Here is an 18,393-nt window from a genome sequence, read left to right as displayed (position 1 = left end):
TAATTAATATTGGGTATTACTATTCATACCAATATTAATAATAATAGAAAACACTTACATAGAAAGCACTCACTATGTGCCAGTGCATAGTGGGGACATATGTACAGTTTTGCAAATGCCTGGCACCATTATTAGAAAAGGGAAACAATACTTACAACTCAGTATCTCACCATAGGAGTATTAATTCAGAAGGTACAAAGAAACTGAGAATTTTCCTAGTGGATCCATTCCTACAACCTTGGCACTGTCATTTATTCATGCTACTATGGTAATCATGTCTGACCGGTTTAGTCTGCCTTCCACTGTCCCCCAAACTCTTTTCTCTATGATGGCCCTAATTCATAAGCAGTCTAATAATGAAGCGCAAGGCCTGGCTCAGTGCTAACCACTGGGTATATAGGAGCCACCTCACCAGGGATGATGCACTTTGGGACACTTTGCAGCCTAAAGGAAGAAGCAGATAAGTAATCAGATGACATGTTCAGCACATGTTTTCAGTGACTGGCTCAGGAAGAAAGAAGGTGAGAATGTGAGGGGCTGTCTTCCCTCATCACCGTCTCCATGAAGTAGTTCACCATGGGACCTACTTTTAATAACGCTATTCCAGCTCTGCTTTCAGAAGGGATGAAAACCCTGTGTACATACTTACCACACATTAAGTTATAGATTTCGATATTTTCAAAGGGGTCGACTTCTACACCATGCTTGAATCCAGGTCCATAGCCAACAAAGAGGGCCTAGAATAGTCCAGAAGTAACAGCTTATAAATCACATTATATTCTCATAATTATAGTAAACAAAAATTATAATGTCCACATGGCCCACATATAAACTGGCTCTATTAACATAAAAAGGGAAAACTCCTATGCCCAATGGACTTTGTAGGATATAGTTTTTGCCCCTGTTGCATATAAAATCTGAGGAAATCAGGGATATTTCTCTTAGGTTTATCATAATTTCTGACTTGACATTCACAACAGAATGGGTGATAAAAACATTTTTTTTCTTCTATGAAATGGGATATAAATTCACCCTGGCCACTTCACACAGTCCTGTAGGAGTCAACTGAGATGATTATTTTGAGTGCATTTGGAAAATTTTAAATACTTGGTACTATCTTCTTTTAGAACATCTTCTTACTTATTAAATCACTGGCTTTAATTTACTGCAAAACAATGTTCTTAACAGAGCAAAAAAATTATGCAAAATAATTTCTAGAAATTTAGTAGCAAGTGTGTCACATGTTCATGAAAAACAAATATGCAGTTTTTAACAGAATCCTATTATTTTAATGTCAAAATAAAAACAGCTCTATGAAGGTATGTGCTTGATTAATTCTTAGTCAAAGCACGTAATCACAGTCTGTGTCTTCAAGTCTAAAGTTTTTTATATGTTTTACCTCAGAAATAATACTGTTTTTTTAGAAAAAAGTATGAATTTACTCACTTGCATATTTGAATAGATGTTATCAGAGCCATGAAATCCAGTTCCACAAGATTTCCTCTCTGAAGGATTCCTAATTTTGACATATCTCAATTAATGACATGAAGTTCATTCATAAAGCATAATTGATAACAATAAATAAGCAACTATTTTGCTAAACAAACCGACAAAAAGGTAAATATAAAACTACCTGGCTTTGAAAAGTATTAACAGGTCCTCTTTATATTTTATTTATTAGAGAAATCAACTATAAGCAATATGATACAGAGAAGACAAACTGCTAGTATCAAGACAGAACCGGTTTTTTTGTTTGTTTGTTTGTTTGTTTTTTAACATGGGCAGGCACCGGGAATCAAACCCGGGTCCTCTGGCATGGCAGGCAAGCATTCTTGCTTGCTGAGCCACCGTGGTCCACCCAGAACCAGTTCTGAACCCTGGCTGTGCTATGTAATACCTATAACTTTGGACAATTTAATTATGTTCTCTTGGTTTCAATTTCATCATGTTGAGTTATTTGTAAAAACACAAAGACATAGCCCACTCAAATGCTTGGAATATAGTAGTTATTCACTAAATATTAACTCCCCATGAGGGAAGTTCTTCCAAGAGTGTAGTCCCTTCTTTCATGTTCTTTTAACACTAAAAGCACAGCTCTCTAACAAGAGTAGAGAGGATGCAATTGTGCTGACTGACTCCTGGTTCACTGTTCAGGTTTTGCTCGATGGGGTATTTCTCAGCATTGGCTTCTTAACAACTATCAAAAAAGTTGATGATCAAATTTGAGATATTTGCCAACCAATAATTTACTGAATGCACCAGAAGACTGGTTTAATGATGGATTAGTACAAGGAGAATGAAAACAATGACGGTGTCTAACAGAGAAGATAATTGCTCATTATTATAAAGTGAAGTAGTTTCACCAATTATTTGCCAGACTTCTAAAGTGCTATTTTGAAGGTATTATTTGATATAACTGTCATGTACAAAAGAGATACAACAGCAAGTGGTTGCACATAACTACAGAACATAAGAAATAATCAATATGAATGTAAAAGGACAGAGCCACAGGTCTCAGACCGAGAGTATCCTCACCTCCCCAGAGGACTACCTGCAATATCTGGAGAAATTTGGGGTTGTCTCAGCTAGGGGAGGGGTACTACTTTCATCTAGTGGGTAGAATGCAGGATGCTGATAAACAATTCACAACACATAGAACGGCCCCAAAACGAAGATCTGGTCCAAAATGTCAATAGACTGAGGCTGAGAAAGCCTAGACTAAGTGAAGAGAATTATATTCTAGTTGTACAGATTTCACATAATACTGCTGGGAATCCAGGGCCCAACAGTTACCTTGAATTACTAATAGTTCAGGCTAAGTTTACCCGGGAGACGGTCAGAACTTACAATGCAAGTTGCCACTGAGGATCCAAATAGAACGTCAAAGGTTCAATCCTGTCACTTCTGGCAAAGTGCAAACGCTTGGGTAAAAAATGTTTCAGATAAGGTTTGAAGTGCTGATTTGGTTCCCGGCACTGAAATTGTAAAAGCCAAAGAAAAATCTTTATTTCCATATTTTCTAAAGTGTGAATTTTTCTTGAAATTGCAACTCCATATGAATCTTATTTTCACTCACAAATAATTTACTAAGCATGCCCAACAAGTCAGAGATGCAAAAATAACCAAGAATTATTGCTACTTGAATAGTGTGCAAGTTGAATGTCCCAGCTGGTTGAAATTTTTATAGGAAACCATGATTGTCACTGCACAAAACCCTGGGACCCCTGGATTCCTTCACTAGATTGTATCTGGGATACTGATGATCCTGCCTGCAAACACTATTGTTAACTACAATTGTAAGAATTATCTACAATACTTAAATTATATTAAGTAAAAATGCAATGTAGATATCTCAACACAAGAACAAAAACTAACTTAAAAAAATAGGTATAGAAAAAGTCTGGAAGGAAATATATCAAAATGCTAAGTTTATGGTGCCGCAGCTATAAATTTCTTTCCTTCATTTTTTCAACTGTTTCTTGCATTGTCATATAAAATTTATAATACCGATAAATAATTTCTTAAAAACTTTTAAACCTAGATTAGTGGGGTATGTCCTTAAGATCTTTAAAAACATAAAGCATTTAAATGCAGCCTAGATACTGAAAATTCTAATTCTACAATCCCAAGAATAAACATCTAAGAATTTTTCTAAATATTTATTATATGAAACTGATAATAATTATATAATGGGAAAGCAAAGATACTCACAGAAAGATTTCTGGCAATGTTTTCATAATTAACTGAAGGGGGACAAAATTAAGAATTAGTAGTTGAGGGAATACTACAATTAGAAATAAAATAATACAAAAATGTATAATATTGTACTGAAATCCTACATTTAAACATCAAAGCAGGTTTCAAACAGCTCATCTGAGGCTTATATATTAGCCACTTAAAAGAAAGAGACAAGTCTTCAAGTACGACCCTATACCTATAAACAGTGTCATATTTTTAATGAAAATGCAAGTTATGGAGCATGCACATTTCCATCTATCTATCCACCTGTTCATCTATATGTCCATCCATCCATATGTCCATCCATTAAAATACCCATTTGCCCATCCATCCATCCAAATACCTGTCCATCTACTCACCCATTTATCTATCTAGATATAGGATAATTTCACTGAGTAACGCATATGTTCAACATAAGCATAGAAATACCTGGAGAGACTAATTCCAAACTTAATAGTGGTTTGTCTCTGCAGAGGGGAACTGATGAGCAGTGAAGTTACAGTACTCAGAATGGAAAACTTTTACTTTTTTACTTTATATACTTCAATACTCAATGATAGCTCCAGAATTTCCTAGTAAGAAGGGTACTGGGGAACTTAGAAGAGAGAGCCAGGAGCCTAGTTTTGAAACTGAATTTGGGCCACAGTTTTTTGTGGTCCAAATCAATAACTGTCTGGTGTTTACAGATAATTTATGTCACACTTTACATAAGTCTGAGAAAATTTTTCCAGATAAAGGAATATAGAGTAGTGTACCTGGTTGTTCATTTTGCTTGGAAGGAAAACTGGCCAGAGGTGTGTTTGTATACTGACTCATGGGCTGTTGCTAATGATTTCGCTGGATGGTCAGGGACTTGGAAAGACCATAATTGGAAAATTGGTGGCAAAGATGTCTGGGGAAGTGTGTGGATAGATCTTTCTGAGTGGGCTAAAAACATGAACATATTTGTGTCCCAAGTGAATGCGCAGCAGAGGGTGACTTCAGCAAAGGAAGGTTTTAATAATCAAGTGGATAAGATGACCTGCTCTATGGACACCAGTCAGCCTCTTTCCCCAGCAACTCCTGTCATTGCCCAATGGGCTCATGAACAAAGTGGTCATGGTGGTAGGGATGGAGGTTATGCATGGGCTGAGCAACATGGACTTCCACTCTCTAAGGCTGGCTTGGCTACAGCCACTGCTGAGTGCCCAGTCTGCCAGCAGCAAAGACTCACACTCAGCCCCCAATATGGCACCATTCCCCGAGGTGACCAGCCAGCTACATGGTGGCAGGTTGATTACATTGGACCACTCCCTTCACGGAAGGGGCAGCAATTTGTTCCAAATGGAATAGACACATACTCTGGATATGAGTTTGCTTTCCCTGCTCGCAATGCTTCTGCCAAAACTACCATCCGTGGGCTTACAGAATGCCTTATCCATCATCATGGTATTCCACATAGCATTGCTTCTGATCAAGGAATACACTTCACAGTAAATGAAGTGCGGGAATGGGCACATGATTACAGAATTCTCTGGTCTTACCATGTTCCCCATCATCCAGAAGCAGCTGGATTGATAAAACGGTGGAATGGCCTTTTGAAAACTCAATTACAGTGCCAACTAGGTGGCAATGCCTTGAAGGGCTGGGGAAATGTTCTCCAGGAAGCTGTGTATGCTTTGAATCAGCGTCCGCTGTATGGTGCTGTTTCTCCCATAGCCAGGATCCATGGGTCCAGGAACCAAGGGGTGGAAATGGGAGTGGTACCACTCACTATTACCCCTAGTGATCCACTAGGAAAATTTTTGCTTCCTGTCCCTGTGACCTTGAGCTCTGCTGGTCTACAGGTTTTAGTTCCAAAACAGAGAGTGCTTCCTCCAGGAGAAACAACAATGATTCCATTGAACTGGAAGTTAAGACTGCCACCTGGCAACTTTGGGCTACTTATGCCACTGGATCAACAAGCCAAGAAGGGTGGCTGTCTGGGTTGACTGACCCTGACTATCAGGGGGAAACAGGACTGCAACTACATAATGGGGGTAAAGAAGAGTTTTCTTGGAATATAGGAGATCCCCTAGGGCGTCTTTTAGTACTACCATGCCCTGTGATTAAAATCAATGGAAAACTGCAACAACCCAATCCAGGCAGGACTACCAATGGCTCTGAAACTTCAGGAATGAAGGTTTGGGTCACCCCACCAGGCAAAGAACCATGGCCAGCTGAACCGCTTGCTGAGGGTAAGGGGAACGTGGAATGGGTAGTGGAAGAAGGTAGTAATAAATATGAACTTCGACCATGTGATTAGTTACAGAAATGAGGACTGTAATGCTGTTTCCTTTATGTTATACTATTTAAGTTGTAAGATATCAAGTTTAAGAATAAATATTACCCAAGGATTTGCACCCTATTCTGGAGAGATTTAATGTGATTCCAGTTACATGCAGGACAGTTGAGTATTGTTAGGTAAAAGAAAAAATGTGTGTTTTATTGTTTTTTATTTAGAAATTAGGTATGGTTTAAGGTGGTATATATAGCTGCCAAGTTGACAAGGGGTGGATTGTCGTGGTTAGGTTCATGTGTCAACTTGGCCAAGTGGTGGTACCTGTTTGTCTGGTTTGGCAAGTGCTGGCCTGTCTGTTGCGATGAGGATATTTCATGGAATTAAATCATGATCATGTCAACTATATCCACAGCTGATTCCATTTGTAATCAGCCAAAGGGGAGTGTCTTCTGCAATGAGTAATGCTTAATCTGATTATTAGAAGCCTTTTAAGGAGGATTCAGAAGAGACAGACTTTTCCTGTTTTGGCTGGTGAACCTCTCCTGTGGAGTTCGTCCAGACCCTTCATCGGAGTCATCGGCTTCACAGCCTGCCCTGTGGATTTTGGACTCTGAATTCCTGCCATCACGTGAGACATTTTTATAAATTTTTATATTTGTGAGTGTTCCCTGTTGATTCTGTTTCTCTAGAGAACCCTAACTAATATATCTTGTGTGTGCATGTGTGTGTATGTGTGTGTGTGTATATATATATATACATGCATATCAATACATGTATGTGTATATACATATACATAGACAAAGTATTTTGCTTTAATTTGGGAAACTCAGGGGCCTAATGGAAACAATGACTTTGATAAAACTTAGCCACCCCCACCCAACCCTTATCTGGGGACTGTCATTACCTATACAGTTTTAATAACAGATTTCATAACAAGTCTCTACTACTTTTATAAACAAAAAATGCTAATTCAAACTTATCATTGTACATATGGAGCCTGTGTATTGTGTCATTATTCTAATATATTTTCTGCAGTTAAATCTCTTTCTTTTCATAAATATTCACCATCTATTGAAATGTATACCCCTGCAGTGCCCAATCCAATTCTTAAAACTGACGAGAAAAGCTTTTCCCTCCTTTCTCCTTTCAAAGTTAATTGCAACAAAAAGCTAAATAAAATGTGTCCTAAGTATCTGAAAGTTATCAAGGATATTGATCAAAAAGAGGGTAGCAGAGGTATAAACAGTTATGAAATAGGCCTAACTTGTAAGGATGAATATTTCTAAAAATTTCTTGGCAATTTAAATTTCACATGTGGTCAAGAGAGAATGTGAAACTTTTCTTCTTTCCTGTTTATAGACACATCTTTTTTTTTTTTTTTTTTTTGCATGGGCAGGCACGAGGAATCGAACCCAGGTCTCCGGCATGGCAGGTGAGAACTCTGCCTGCTGAGCCACCGTGGCCCACCCTATAAGACACATTTTAATTGCTTTTTGGAATGGTAAGGAATCAATTGCTTATAGAATTGTCTCTGCCAGCATACCCCACCACAACTGAATATTATTCTAAAGTGATAGTAAGTTATTTTAATGATGTGTCATCAATTAATTAAATATGAATAAAATGTGGCTGATTTTCTCGTAGATCTTTTAAATATAAGTAATCTTGAACTTTAAAAATGAAAAAAAAGAGAACACAACACACTACAACGTAAGAATTTGCTAAGTCCTTCAAATATGATGTTAAGCCCATAAATAACCACAAATGGCTAGACTTACAGGCTCACATCCAGTCCTGTAAAATTCCTTTGGGTGCAGGAGATCTGTACTGCACTTTTAATCATGAAAAGGAAATCAACTTTGATTCCTTTTATCTTAGAAGTACAGTAATTAGAGAAGTGCAATCTGGTTATAACAACACTCAAAGTCATCATAAAGATGTACTCACATGAATAGTATCTATCTGGGACATCAGAAGGTCTCAACCGAGCTGCTGGACCATAGACAACTTTAATATTTTTAACATCCCCCAAATATTTGTTGAGATACACATATTTCTTACAACTGCCTTGTTCCATACCTAGAGGGAAAATCCCAAAAGAGGTTGCAATCTTAATAAAAAATGTAATGCGTAGTGGAATTTCATTCAAAACCACTCCCAGAACTAAATTCGGTAAACGTGAGTTCAGCGCTCAGGTTAGGCGAGCTCCAAATAGACCTGGAATTTCACTTTACCTTTTTCCAAGTCTTTTCCCTTCCCATCACAAAATTAGCTTAATGTTTCTTCTTATTTATGCATTATAATGTATTTCTGTCAGTGAGGAGGAATGTCTTATCACAGTCTAAAACTGACTACGAAAATCTAGTTATTTGCCCCAAATCATAGAGGACAGCAACTGGGAGTGCAAAACCGTCAATCTCATTCTAGGTTTCTTGGGGATATATCTTCTTAGGACTGTTTCTAGAAATGGCTTTCAGTAATTATTTCTGAAGCAGACAAGAACAAGAAACAAAAACAATTGCATATAATAATTTCTACAGTTCTAAATCTGTACACAACATGTGGTACAAAGATCACAGTAAGAGGGAAATTAAAATATTGTCAAAATTAACATATACTGCCTTTAAAGTAAGATTTGCAAAGAGAAATTGAATAGGAATATAATAATCTGTTCAAATTCAATCTATATTTATATTTATCAAAATTTAGTATTGAAAAAAAAGTTAACTATCCCAATTCCAAGAGGTGGGCGTTTCGCACATCAGAAGATGATTGCATTGGGACTAACAGACTCTCAGGTTCCCAAGAATTCTGTTTCACCTGTACTTTTATATTTTATGTACTTTTTTTTCCAAAAGATGTCTACAAAACTCTATTACAAAAGAAACTACATTTTAAAAAATGGATTAACAATATTCAGAGGAAACAATGAAATAATTAGCAAACAATTAATTAATTGCTTGGTTAATCAAAAAATTATAAATCAAAATAATAATAAATCAAAACATTAATCAATCAAGTAACTTTCCTTTTTTGGCACCACCTAACCTAAGAGGTAAATTATGCAAATTAGATTACCATGATCTGAAATGAGAATGAGGTTCAGGCATCTGTGCAAGTTCAGCTCTTTCAGCCCATCCATCAGCATGCCAACCATGGCATCAACCCTCTGCAATGCTCTGATGACCTAAGACATGGAAGCAATCTCAGATGATGCACTCAATACTATAGGCTATTTCAATATAGAGCTCTCTCTGCTAAAAAAGAAAAGGAATGAAAAATAAAAGGTCAGTTGGTGCAAATACTCTGATGAACTCATTCACAGTGGGCTAAGACAGGACAGTTAAGACATGAAGGGCTTGAAATAACTGCTGACCAACAAATATGGAAGGGCCAAAAATCCATACATGCTCAATCTTAAATCTCGGAAGAGTTGATCTGATGAGCTCTCCCTTCCTGAAGTCTCAGAGGTTATTGCTGTGCCAAGACCCGATTTAAGCTGAAATAACACTAGTTCAATTCCATATTGTTTGGGCAGAAATGAATGCATTCCTACCTTAATTAAAACTTCATTTTCTGTAATCAGTTTCTTCTTGTTCTATCTTACCAAACGTTCACTGTGTAAACAAAATATGTTCTAATTTTCAAAAATATTAAAATTATTCATGAAATACTTCCAATAATTCTATGCTTATAATTTTTAAATTAAAATTCCTAAGAATTCAACCCGTCATCTCCTTACAAACTGATGCATGTTACTTGTGAATATCACAAGGAAACAAGATAGCAAACGATTTTCAGCCAACTGCTTTCTGGCACTTTCCTCCCTCCTTAACAAATCACCTGAGCAAAATTCATGTGCAGTTTTGTATAGGTTTTCTGTAATGTCTAAAATCAGGCTAGTCTTTTATAATCAGTGTGTGGCACTGTAATATGAGATGATTTCTTTCAATATAGTCTCTCATTCACTAAAGATATCCCAGCAACATGCATTGGAATTCTTAAAAGTTAAGAAAAAGTGGGGTTTGATGTGCCAGCAATATTAGAGCTTAACAGAGTTTGCAACTTAATGACTATGATTTGAAAAGTAACTGGCTCAACCTTGAATGAAGATGAGTCAGAAAATCTTTAGTGAACTAGAAAAAACAGCATCAATTTAAAAGATATATGACACGATAAGCAAATAACTGCAACAACAACAAAAAAAGGCCATGAAATGGGTGACCCAAACTGTAAATGATGCCTGAGATATTTTGAGTAAACTCTGGAAAACTTCTAAATTCTTATATTAAAATTGTGGGTAAATTCAAAGGACATACAGGTTTAGAAATGAAAATAAGACGCAGAAACCACATCAAAAAGGTAGACTTGGGAGATGGAAAATATCCTTACCATGAGCTATTATTTAGCATCTCAGCACATACCACTGCTTCTCCAAATGATTCTTAAACTTAGTTGTAGCCAACCTGGCCTAGACATGGGTCTTGAGTGTCAGTGTTTCCAGTGAAAGAATAAATATTACCCTAGCTGCTGGCCAATTAATTGTTCAAACTGAGAAGACAGCTATGAGAAACATTTCCCTTGGACTTATTATGATACGGCTACATTGCTGGCCATACATCTGCCCCACCCTGCCTCTACAAAGGAGCATTTCTGCTTAGTTGAGGGACAGAATCAATGCAAGGGCCCAATGGGTTTACCAACTACATTGGCATTGTTGGAGGTAGATTTTGGTGGTAAGAATACAGAGAACAAAAACAGACGTGGATGGAGGTCAACCTCCCTCACTCTCTACTTTCTTTTATTGCAGCCACCCAGCGGTTACCAAGGCTAACAGGGACAAATGGAGGATAAGCCCAGGGTAAGGGAAAACAGGGGATGATAATTTAGTCAGCTGTTTTAGATTCAAGTGAGAAAAAACCCATATGTCTTTTCTCTCTCTCTCTTCTCCTGCTGAAGCTGCTGAAAGAATTTAGAACAAGAAGTATCCATAAGTCAGGGCTCGCAGCAGACATGCCAGGCTAGGCTCTAGCTTGGGCTCTTTATTAAAGGGTCCTTGAGGCTCACAGATTTTCCACCCATGGGCTACGAGGGCAGAAGAATTGATAGGAATGTGGGGGTGAAACTGCAGTTCTTTTTTTTTTTTTCTTTAACTAATTTATTTATTTTTACATGGGCAGGCACCGGGAACCAAACCCGGGTCCTCTGGCATGGCAGGCAAGCATTCTTGCCTGCTGAGCCACTGTGGCCCACCCAAAACTGCAGTTCTTAATGAAACATCTGTTGTTTTAGTCTTTTATCCCTTGGAATCACATAAGGTAAGAGGTTCCAGGATTAGGGATCCTGGTAATACTTCTTCTTCCTCTTCTCATATTCATCAAAATTCACAGATTTTTACTGTTTCTTTTCATATCTTAGGTCACAGGTAAAATGTTATGTCAGAAGGAAAGTCACCTTGTAGGTAAAAGGAAAGAAGCTCAAACCATTTTCTATTCTAATACTTCCTGTGCCCAAGATAAAAAAACAATACAGCCACGCAAAAACTGAGAGTAGTATTTGTTTTTGTTTTTTTTAAGTGCTATAGAGATTACAGACACAGTTGGGAGTTGGTAAGTTTCCGGAGGGAATGTCAGGTCAGACCAGACGCCACCTTAAGAGTGCTAGTTCACAAACCGTTTCTCTATCTCCTGCTTCCAAGTAACCACTCAATAAAACAATAGTTATTTGAACCTCTCTGTATTTTGTGGAAACATCTCCAAACCTTAGATGCCCAGGAGGTGTGGTAAGTGTGGTCTCAGATGGTCAAAGACATACCTCCTAAAGAGCAGAATTCACAGGAGGCCTCTTCCGTAACTTAGATTTTCATAGAAATTTGGACTCTTACTCGTTCACAAAATTCTCAAAAAAATACTTCACTTTTAGGTCAAAGTAGGAAGATAGAGATGGAGTAGACAAAGGCTTTAGAAGTGGAAAATACAGAATTTAATTCATCACCAATTCATTGAGCAATGTGGAGAGTATAAACAAATCAATATCCTTCCATTTAGTTTAGTACATTGTACCTAACACTCACTCTGCAGAAATTATGGAATTTTATAGAATGGTCTAGAAACCTGCTTCAAAGAAAGTCATCACAGATAAAAATGTACTTACTTCACTGCTGACTGGTCCATATGAATGGCCTGAAGAATCTGGTTCTTCTAAATACAGAGTGTAAAAGTGTGGTCTAAATCAAACAGTATCAAAATGTAATGTTTTATGAACACATTGAAAAACAGAATGGACAGAACAATTCAACAATTGATAGTGATTACAAATTCTACAACTTGGAGACTGCATTTCTAACCTTACTGAATGTAATTTACAGGTTTGAAATTCTTTAAATTGTGGCTGGTATAATTCACTAAAGAGTTCATCTGATAAAAACAGCATAGCCAATAGCAAAGTTTTGTCGTCATCTACTTTAAAACATCGTGTGATTTCTCTCAAAGGAGTATTTACAATAGGAATGAATTATCTACATACCTTTCATCTTTAGGAAGCTGCAGCCACTTAAGAACAGCTAAAATTCTTTCTTCAAATGGTACTGAACTAAAATTAGACAAATTAAATGAAACAAAATGGTGACAACTGTTGGTTTGGATTTAAAATATAAATATTTTTCTTAAAAAGAAAATAGCTTTAAGTGCACCAATCATGTTGAAGCAGCGTTTGAGTTTTCCTTGAAACCCTAAATTTGTCATGCCTATGGAGAAGCAAGAGTTACACATTTAAAAGTAGGAACTGAGTTTAAAAACTTACTTTCTATACTCTACTTGAGGATATTACTCAGGTATCTGAGAGGAGCCATTGTATTTCAAATAAATAACCCAGGTATTATGAACACATTCTACTAAAGGATACCTCATGAAGAACTCACTCAGTGATGACTTAGTAAAACTGGGAGGTGGGTCCCATGAGAAACAGCTTTCCCAGGCAACGTTTCCTCAGAAGAATTAACTAAGCCTTCCTTGGTCACAGAGTTTTGTTTACACACCTCCATCGGAGTACTTAACCCAATCTCAACTGCAGTTATGTTCCTTACTAGGTCTTGAGAAGAAAGAGTCCATATATCACTAATCTTTGAATCTCTCTTGCCTAGCACAGAACACAGCACATAAAATCTCAACTAGCATCTACAGAATGGAAAAAATGGCAAATGATAAAGTGGAGAAGTACTACCCCATGCTCATGTGAGCCACAAAGAATAAAAAAAATTGTTATGCATTTCTTGTCAGGGATTTATACTCTTTTCTGACCATGTTTCTCAGACACAGTGATGTAGGAGAAATTATTTTGCCAGAGGAATTTAAAAAACTATAAAATAAGTAAAATTACTTTAGTACTCTTACTTAAAATTAACCAAAGGGAGTCTTCTAGAAAAAAAAAAAATTGTTCTTTCTCAATACAGCATAGATTCTGAATATCACAGGCAGGTCAGTCTAAACCAGTTTCTCACAGTAGAAAGCATATTTACTAAAGTAATTTGGAAATGAAAATCCAGAGATGCTATTAATATCTTCTTTTAAATAATATTTTCCAAATACCAGAGAGCTATTCTCAAGTGCCCTTTTTACTACTTTCATCTTCTCCTGGTTCTATCTTTTCTCTTCTTAGACTTAAAATGTTCAGTGTATCCACCTCAGATCTCTATTTTTACCATGATCTCATTCTTGACTCCTGCCCAAACATCTGAACATCAACCCCAACATGCTCCCAGAGCTTTCTAGAAAACCACTAAAAAACACTTGCCTCACTCCACTGCCATGTATCACCCATTAGAGCTCTTGAGAAAGACTTCTCATTCTGACAGTTCTCACTTTTCAGCCAACGTATCATGTTAGAGTTTAGAACTTAAAGGATGTGATGAACAACAAGACAATATTTATTATCTATATTAGAGAGCCTAGAAAAAGTACATCTATACATACCCATTGTACATCTTATAGATGTCAGGGAAAATTCCATTGATTTCCACATCTGACCCTGGCCAAAAAAAGGTCCCAGACTTGAGGCCTTGATACTTGGCAGTGAGCCAAATCTGGGGGACACAACATAGGAAAGTTAGAAAATAATGTGGACATTCACCTCTTAGGCAAGTATGTGTACAACCAGCATCAACACATCTGCTTAAAGCAGACTGTTTTTAAGCTTACCAAGTTCCAGCAGTTAGACTGCAATAATTACATAAGAAGATATAATATGGTTCTTTGAAGAAGAGCAAAAAGAAATTAAATAGCCAAAGATTAAATCAAACTAAAACAAGGTCAACATAAGTCAGCTGGAACCCCTGCAACTTCAAGAGCTATATACCTAAGTGATAAGATTCCCTTGAAAGAATAACTCAAAAATATGCATGTCTTTGACTGACTTTTGTTCATATACTAGTATGTATTAAGCCCTTATTATTGCCTAACACAGATCTAAATACTATACCTCTGAGCATCCTACATTATTAACTTACATAATCCTCACAATAACTCTATGAGGTATTTACAACAGAAATAAGACAAAATTGAGACATGGTAAGAATAAGGAGCCCAAAGTCACACAGCTCTAAATGTCAGCTGAAATGTGAATTCATAGCCTTCAGTCATAACCATTATACTCTTTTTCCTTCTAAGATAAAATATTAAGACTGCCCAAATGAACCCTATGTTATTATTGTGGTATCTTTTTAAAAAAAATAAAGAGAACACATGTAAATGTGTTCATAAGGAACTTTCTAAATAGGCATAAGGAAATAAAGCCAATATTGACCTTCAGATATAAACTAGCTGTGTGTAGATCACAACTATTCCCTCTACTGCTATTTGCTACTAGTACAAGAAGGAATCAAGCTACTAGTACAAGAAGGAATCAAGCAGAAAAACAAAGCGGTTCAGTAAAACCCAATCCCAGCTCTGAAATAAACTACTCTTCGTACACAATCGTACAAACTATTTTAGGGTTATCAGCATTGTTCTCCATTTGCAAAAAGGTAACCAAACAAACAGTAGATGAAATATGTTATTCAAAGCTCCAGGGGATCTGGTTATTTTTCTCTGAATGATACCGATGAGAATAATAAAAGAAACTGTTTTAGTGGCTAAAACAAACAAATAAGGAACTCACTGGTTCTCCTTTGTACCACTCAGGATTAAATTTCTCTTTACTTTTAAGTGCAAAGGAAGCATTCATTTTGGGATCATACATTTTATTGTCAATTATGCCATGGGATTCTGGATAAAGTCCCTGAAAATATAAAATACAGATACATGGAAGTTATGAATTTTTTAACCTTAAATAAAGTCACAGAACAAAATGCTCAATGAAGAACTGATACCTGCAGCTACAAGGAACTATTAAGTTTAAGTTGGGAAGAACCAAAAGATGAGTACTATTAAAACACTGCCACTCAAGATATGGTATAGTATTTGTGTTTTTAAAATTACGTAATAGGAGAAAATAAGTTGGGATGGCGTGGATGAAGATCTATATAAATGTACTGCCTCTCAGATTTTGAAAATAATACTCCATGGTCCTTCTGCATTTTGGAGTAAAGCATTTCTCCAGAGCAAACTCTTTTTTTGTTGGATCCAAGAACAGCTTGTGTTAACATAAGCTAAAGTACTAAATTTCTGGCTTCTCTCCTAAGGTCTAATGAATTACATTTTTTTCCCTGAATCCAAATTAAATCTGGAAACTTGGGTTGAAACAAAAGCAGGGATATAATCTCTGGATTTAGGCAAAGTGGGTTGCTCAAACTCATACAGCAAGATAATTAGAAAGGCAAGCTGAGAAAGCATTTGTGAGGAATGGTTTTTGGCTAATAAGCCGCAAACTAGTGGGAAAAATAGGACACTAAAGTCAACTCTTAGAACTAAAAAGAAACCAGGAAATAATTTCTTATGTCTTTAGTCACCTCCTTTCACAGGCAAGAACATTGAGACCCAGAAGTAAAGTGACTTTCCCAAGGACACAGCTAGTTAGGAGGGAGAGCAAACATCAGAATGTAGGCTTTTCCCACTTCACTACACTTTGGAAAAGAATTTATTTTTTTCTAATCTAAAATCTAATTATTCCCTTAAAAACTTTTATATTTACATCCCACTTCCAGAACACAGAACAGTCAAAATACAGAACTTACTGTGACAATGCTGTAGTGATTGGGGAAAGTTTTTGTCGGATATACAGGTCTCAGGTTCTTTGTATAAGTTCCACAGTTTTCTAGCATTGGAAAAAAATGAAAGATTGTGGCTAAAGACATCTGAGAATCTGTTTAACTCATTTAGCTTTGGTACCACAGCAGTCTAAATATTGAAAAATTAGTCACCTGGGAGAGATTTATAACCATGGAAAAATTCAGGGTGAATTATAAAGCAATATGTGGATTCCAATTCAATAAATTTCTTTTAGTCAGAAAAACATTAAACAAAATAATTAAGCCAAATAAATTATCTTATACTTAACAATGACATTAATTTCAAGATGGACAAGTTGTAACGACCATGCATGCTCAATCCCTGTCTGAGACACCTAAATTACAAGAGGTAGAAAAACAAAAATCAAGAAACTGCACTAGTAGCTAAATCTACTAATTTAAAACCAGGGTGACACAGTAGCTGGGGTGGTACTGTCCCAGCCCAGAGATCCAGAAGCAGCTACCCTGCATGAACTCATCACCACTCTAAAGACAGAAGGCATCTTTTTGGTTTGAATTCAAAGAACAGAAGTGGCTAAATCATGGCTGATTCAGGCATGGTGTCTGGCTTCTTTTCTCCTCCTTTTTCTACTGAGGAAGGAACACATAACCAATGATTCCAGTCTTCAGCACTTCATTACTTGAAAGTGTTCCTCAGATTGGCACGCTTCTAATATCTCACTGTCTTCCTAACAGCTCACAATTACAGCCTACATTCCCCAATTATCCAAGACTAGGGTTTGGCTAATGGTGTAGGCTAAAAGTGTACTGATTTCTTTTAAACTTCACACACAGGTACCTACAGCTCTTCAAGTTTGAACTCAGGACACCGTATTTGGTGCCATTGAGCAAACTTTTTTGGTAACAAAGAACCAAAGGATTCATTGTCATTGAATTTTTTGGTAACAAAGGATTCAAACTTCAAATCCCACAGATCTGGCTGTAAGAACAGAGCCTTGCCCATGCAAGCTCTTGACTTAAGGCTTTCTATGCCAAATGATCATTTACTAAGACTATTTTCTTCCAAATAGATGATTAAGTCTGTGGTCACCCAAAAAATTAAAACTGAAATTTTAAAAACTTCTCCAAAAAGTATTTGGCACATCACATTTGTATTTACTGAATTATTTTAATGTTTAAAAAATGCCACATGCTCAATTCTGGTAAACAATATTTTAGAATTCTACAAGAACACTGAAACAGTTGCATCTGCTTTCTTTCATTTCAGTCTACTATTATACTGTAGATACTCAAATATTTAAATATTGACCATTGTCAACAAAGTGCCATAGTTTCCTCATCCGATTATGCTTTTGTCCTTTTTCAAAAGCAATGATGATACAACTGAGGCTCATACTGCCAGTTGTTGTGATTTAAAACTTTGGCATGAATACTTATAGAATCATCATTCAGTTAAGGCTTGGTTTGAGATAAGGAAATTGGAAGGATGCTATAATAACTAGCAGGCAAATATTCTATGCCTACATTACTAGTCTCATATCAAAATACCTTCTGTTTTTTTAATTGTATTTTTTAAATGGAATATTTGTAATATAAATAAATAAATAATTTTTCCACAAAAGGAATGTAAAATTCTAAGACAATATTTATATTAAATATTTATATTTATATTAAAATGTCCAGGAGGTCAAAAATTCTATTATCTTAGAAGTATTTAAAAGGCAGCTTCCATGGAATCATAATATTAAAGACTGTTTCCTTATCATCAGGTTCAACTACTTTGCAAAAGAGTAGTTTGGTATAACAGGTAGGTTCTGACGGTACTTTTCCAAAAAAGACTACCTCCCTAGTCTATCTAACTGAAATCATCCCACTCCAATAGTAAACCCTGAAGTTACTCACTTAGTCTGCTAATAACAGGAAGCAGTCCACCCCAAGTGTGTAAATACTCTGCCCTGAAACCATCCAAAGAAAATAAGAGAGTAGGAGGCAATTCAAACCTGGGTAATAAGAAAGAAAAAAATATATTTTAAGAAGGAAAAAAGAGGCACACATCCAACAAAGATTTTCTCCTTCTTTGGCTCTGATTTAAATGAAGATTTTCCACTGAATAGTACACAATCTAAAGTAACCTAACAAGCTCAGCAAGTATGTTCACAAAGGTTATTTTACATGCATTTATACTCGCGTACATGCTTTTACATCTCATACC

At 36.3% G+C, this 18,393-nt stretch overlaps 1 protein-coding gene across 1 annotated transcript in view; it reads right to left on the bottom strand.

Moving 5' to 3' along the window:
• ENPP1 (ectonucleotide pyrophosphatase/phosphodiesterase 1) overlaps positions 1-18,393 on the bottom strand; it is a 94,971-nt gene that overhangs the window by 16,450 nt on the left and 60,128 nt on the right. The window contains exons 6-17 of the mRNA XM_077143973.1: positions 18,084-18,181; positions 16,167-16,246; positions 15,152-15,271; positions 13,969-14,078; positions 12,524-12,589; positions 12,152-12,224; positions 9,077-9,185; positions 7,946-8,077; positions 3,712-3,743; positions 2,848-2,975; positions 1,447-1,516; positions 650-737 (exon numbers count right to left, since the gene is read on the bottom strand). Of these exons, the coding sequence (XP_077000088.1) occupies positions 650-737; positions 1,447-1,516; positions 2,848-2,975; positions 3,712-3,743; positions 7,946-8,077; positions 9,077-9,185; positions 12,152-12,224; positions 12,524-12,589; positions 13,969-14,078; positions 15,152-15,271; positions 16,167-16,246; positions 18,084-18,181 (1,106 nt within the window). The remainder of the gene's footprint in view (positions 1-649; positions 738-1,446; positions 1,517-2,847; positions 2,976-3,711; positions 3,744-7,945; positions 8,078-9,076; positions 9,186-12,151; positions 12,225-12,523; positions 12,590-13,968; positions 14,079-15,151; positions 15,272-16,166; positions 16,247-18,083; positions 18,182-18,393) is intronic.

Source organism: Tamandua tetradactyla, chromosome 25 (genome assembly GCF_023851605.1).
Source record: "Tamandua tetradactyla isolate mTamTet1 chromosome 25, mTamTet1.pri, whole genome shotgun sequence".
In the NCBI taxonomy this organism is placed as follows: domain Eukaryota; kingdom Metazoa; phylum Chordata; class Mammalia; order Pilosa; family Myrmecophagidae; genus Tamandua; species Tamandua tetradactyla.
The sequence above is the reverse complement of the archived record's forward strand: the minus strand, read 5'-3'. Positions and strand labels throughout refer to the sequence as shown.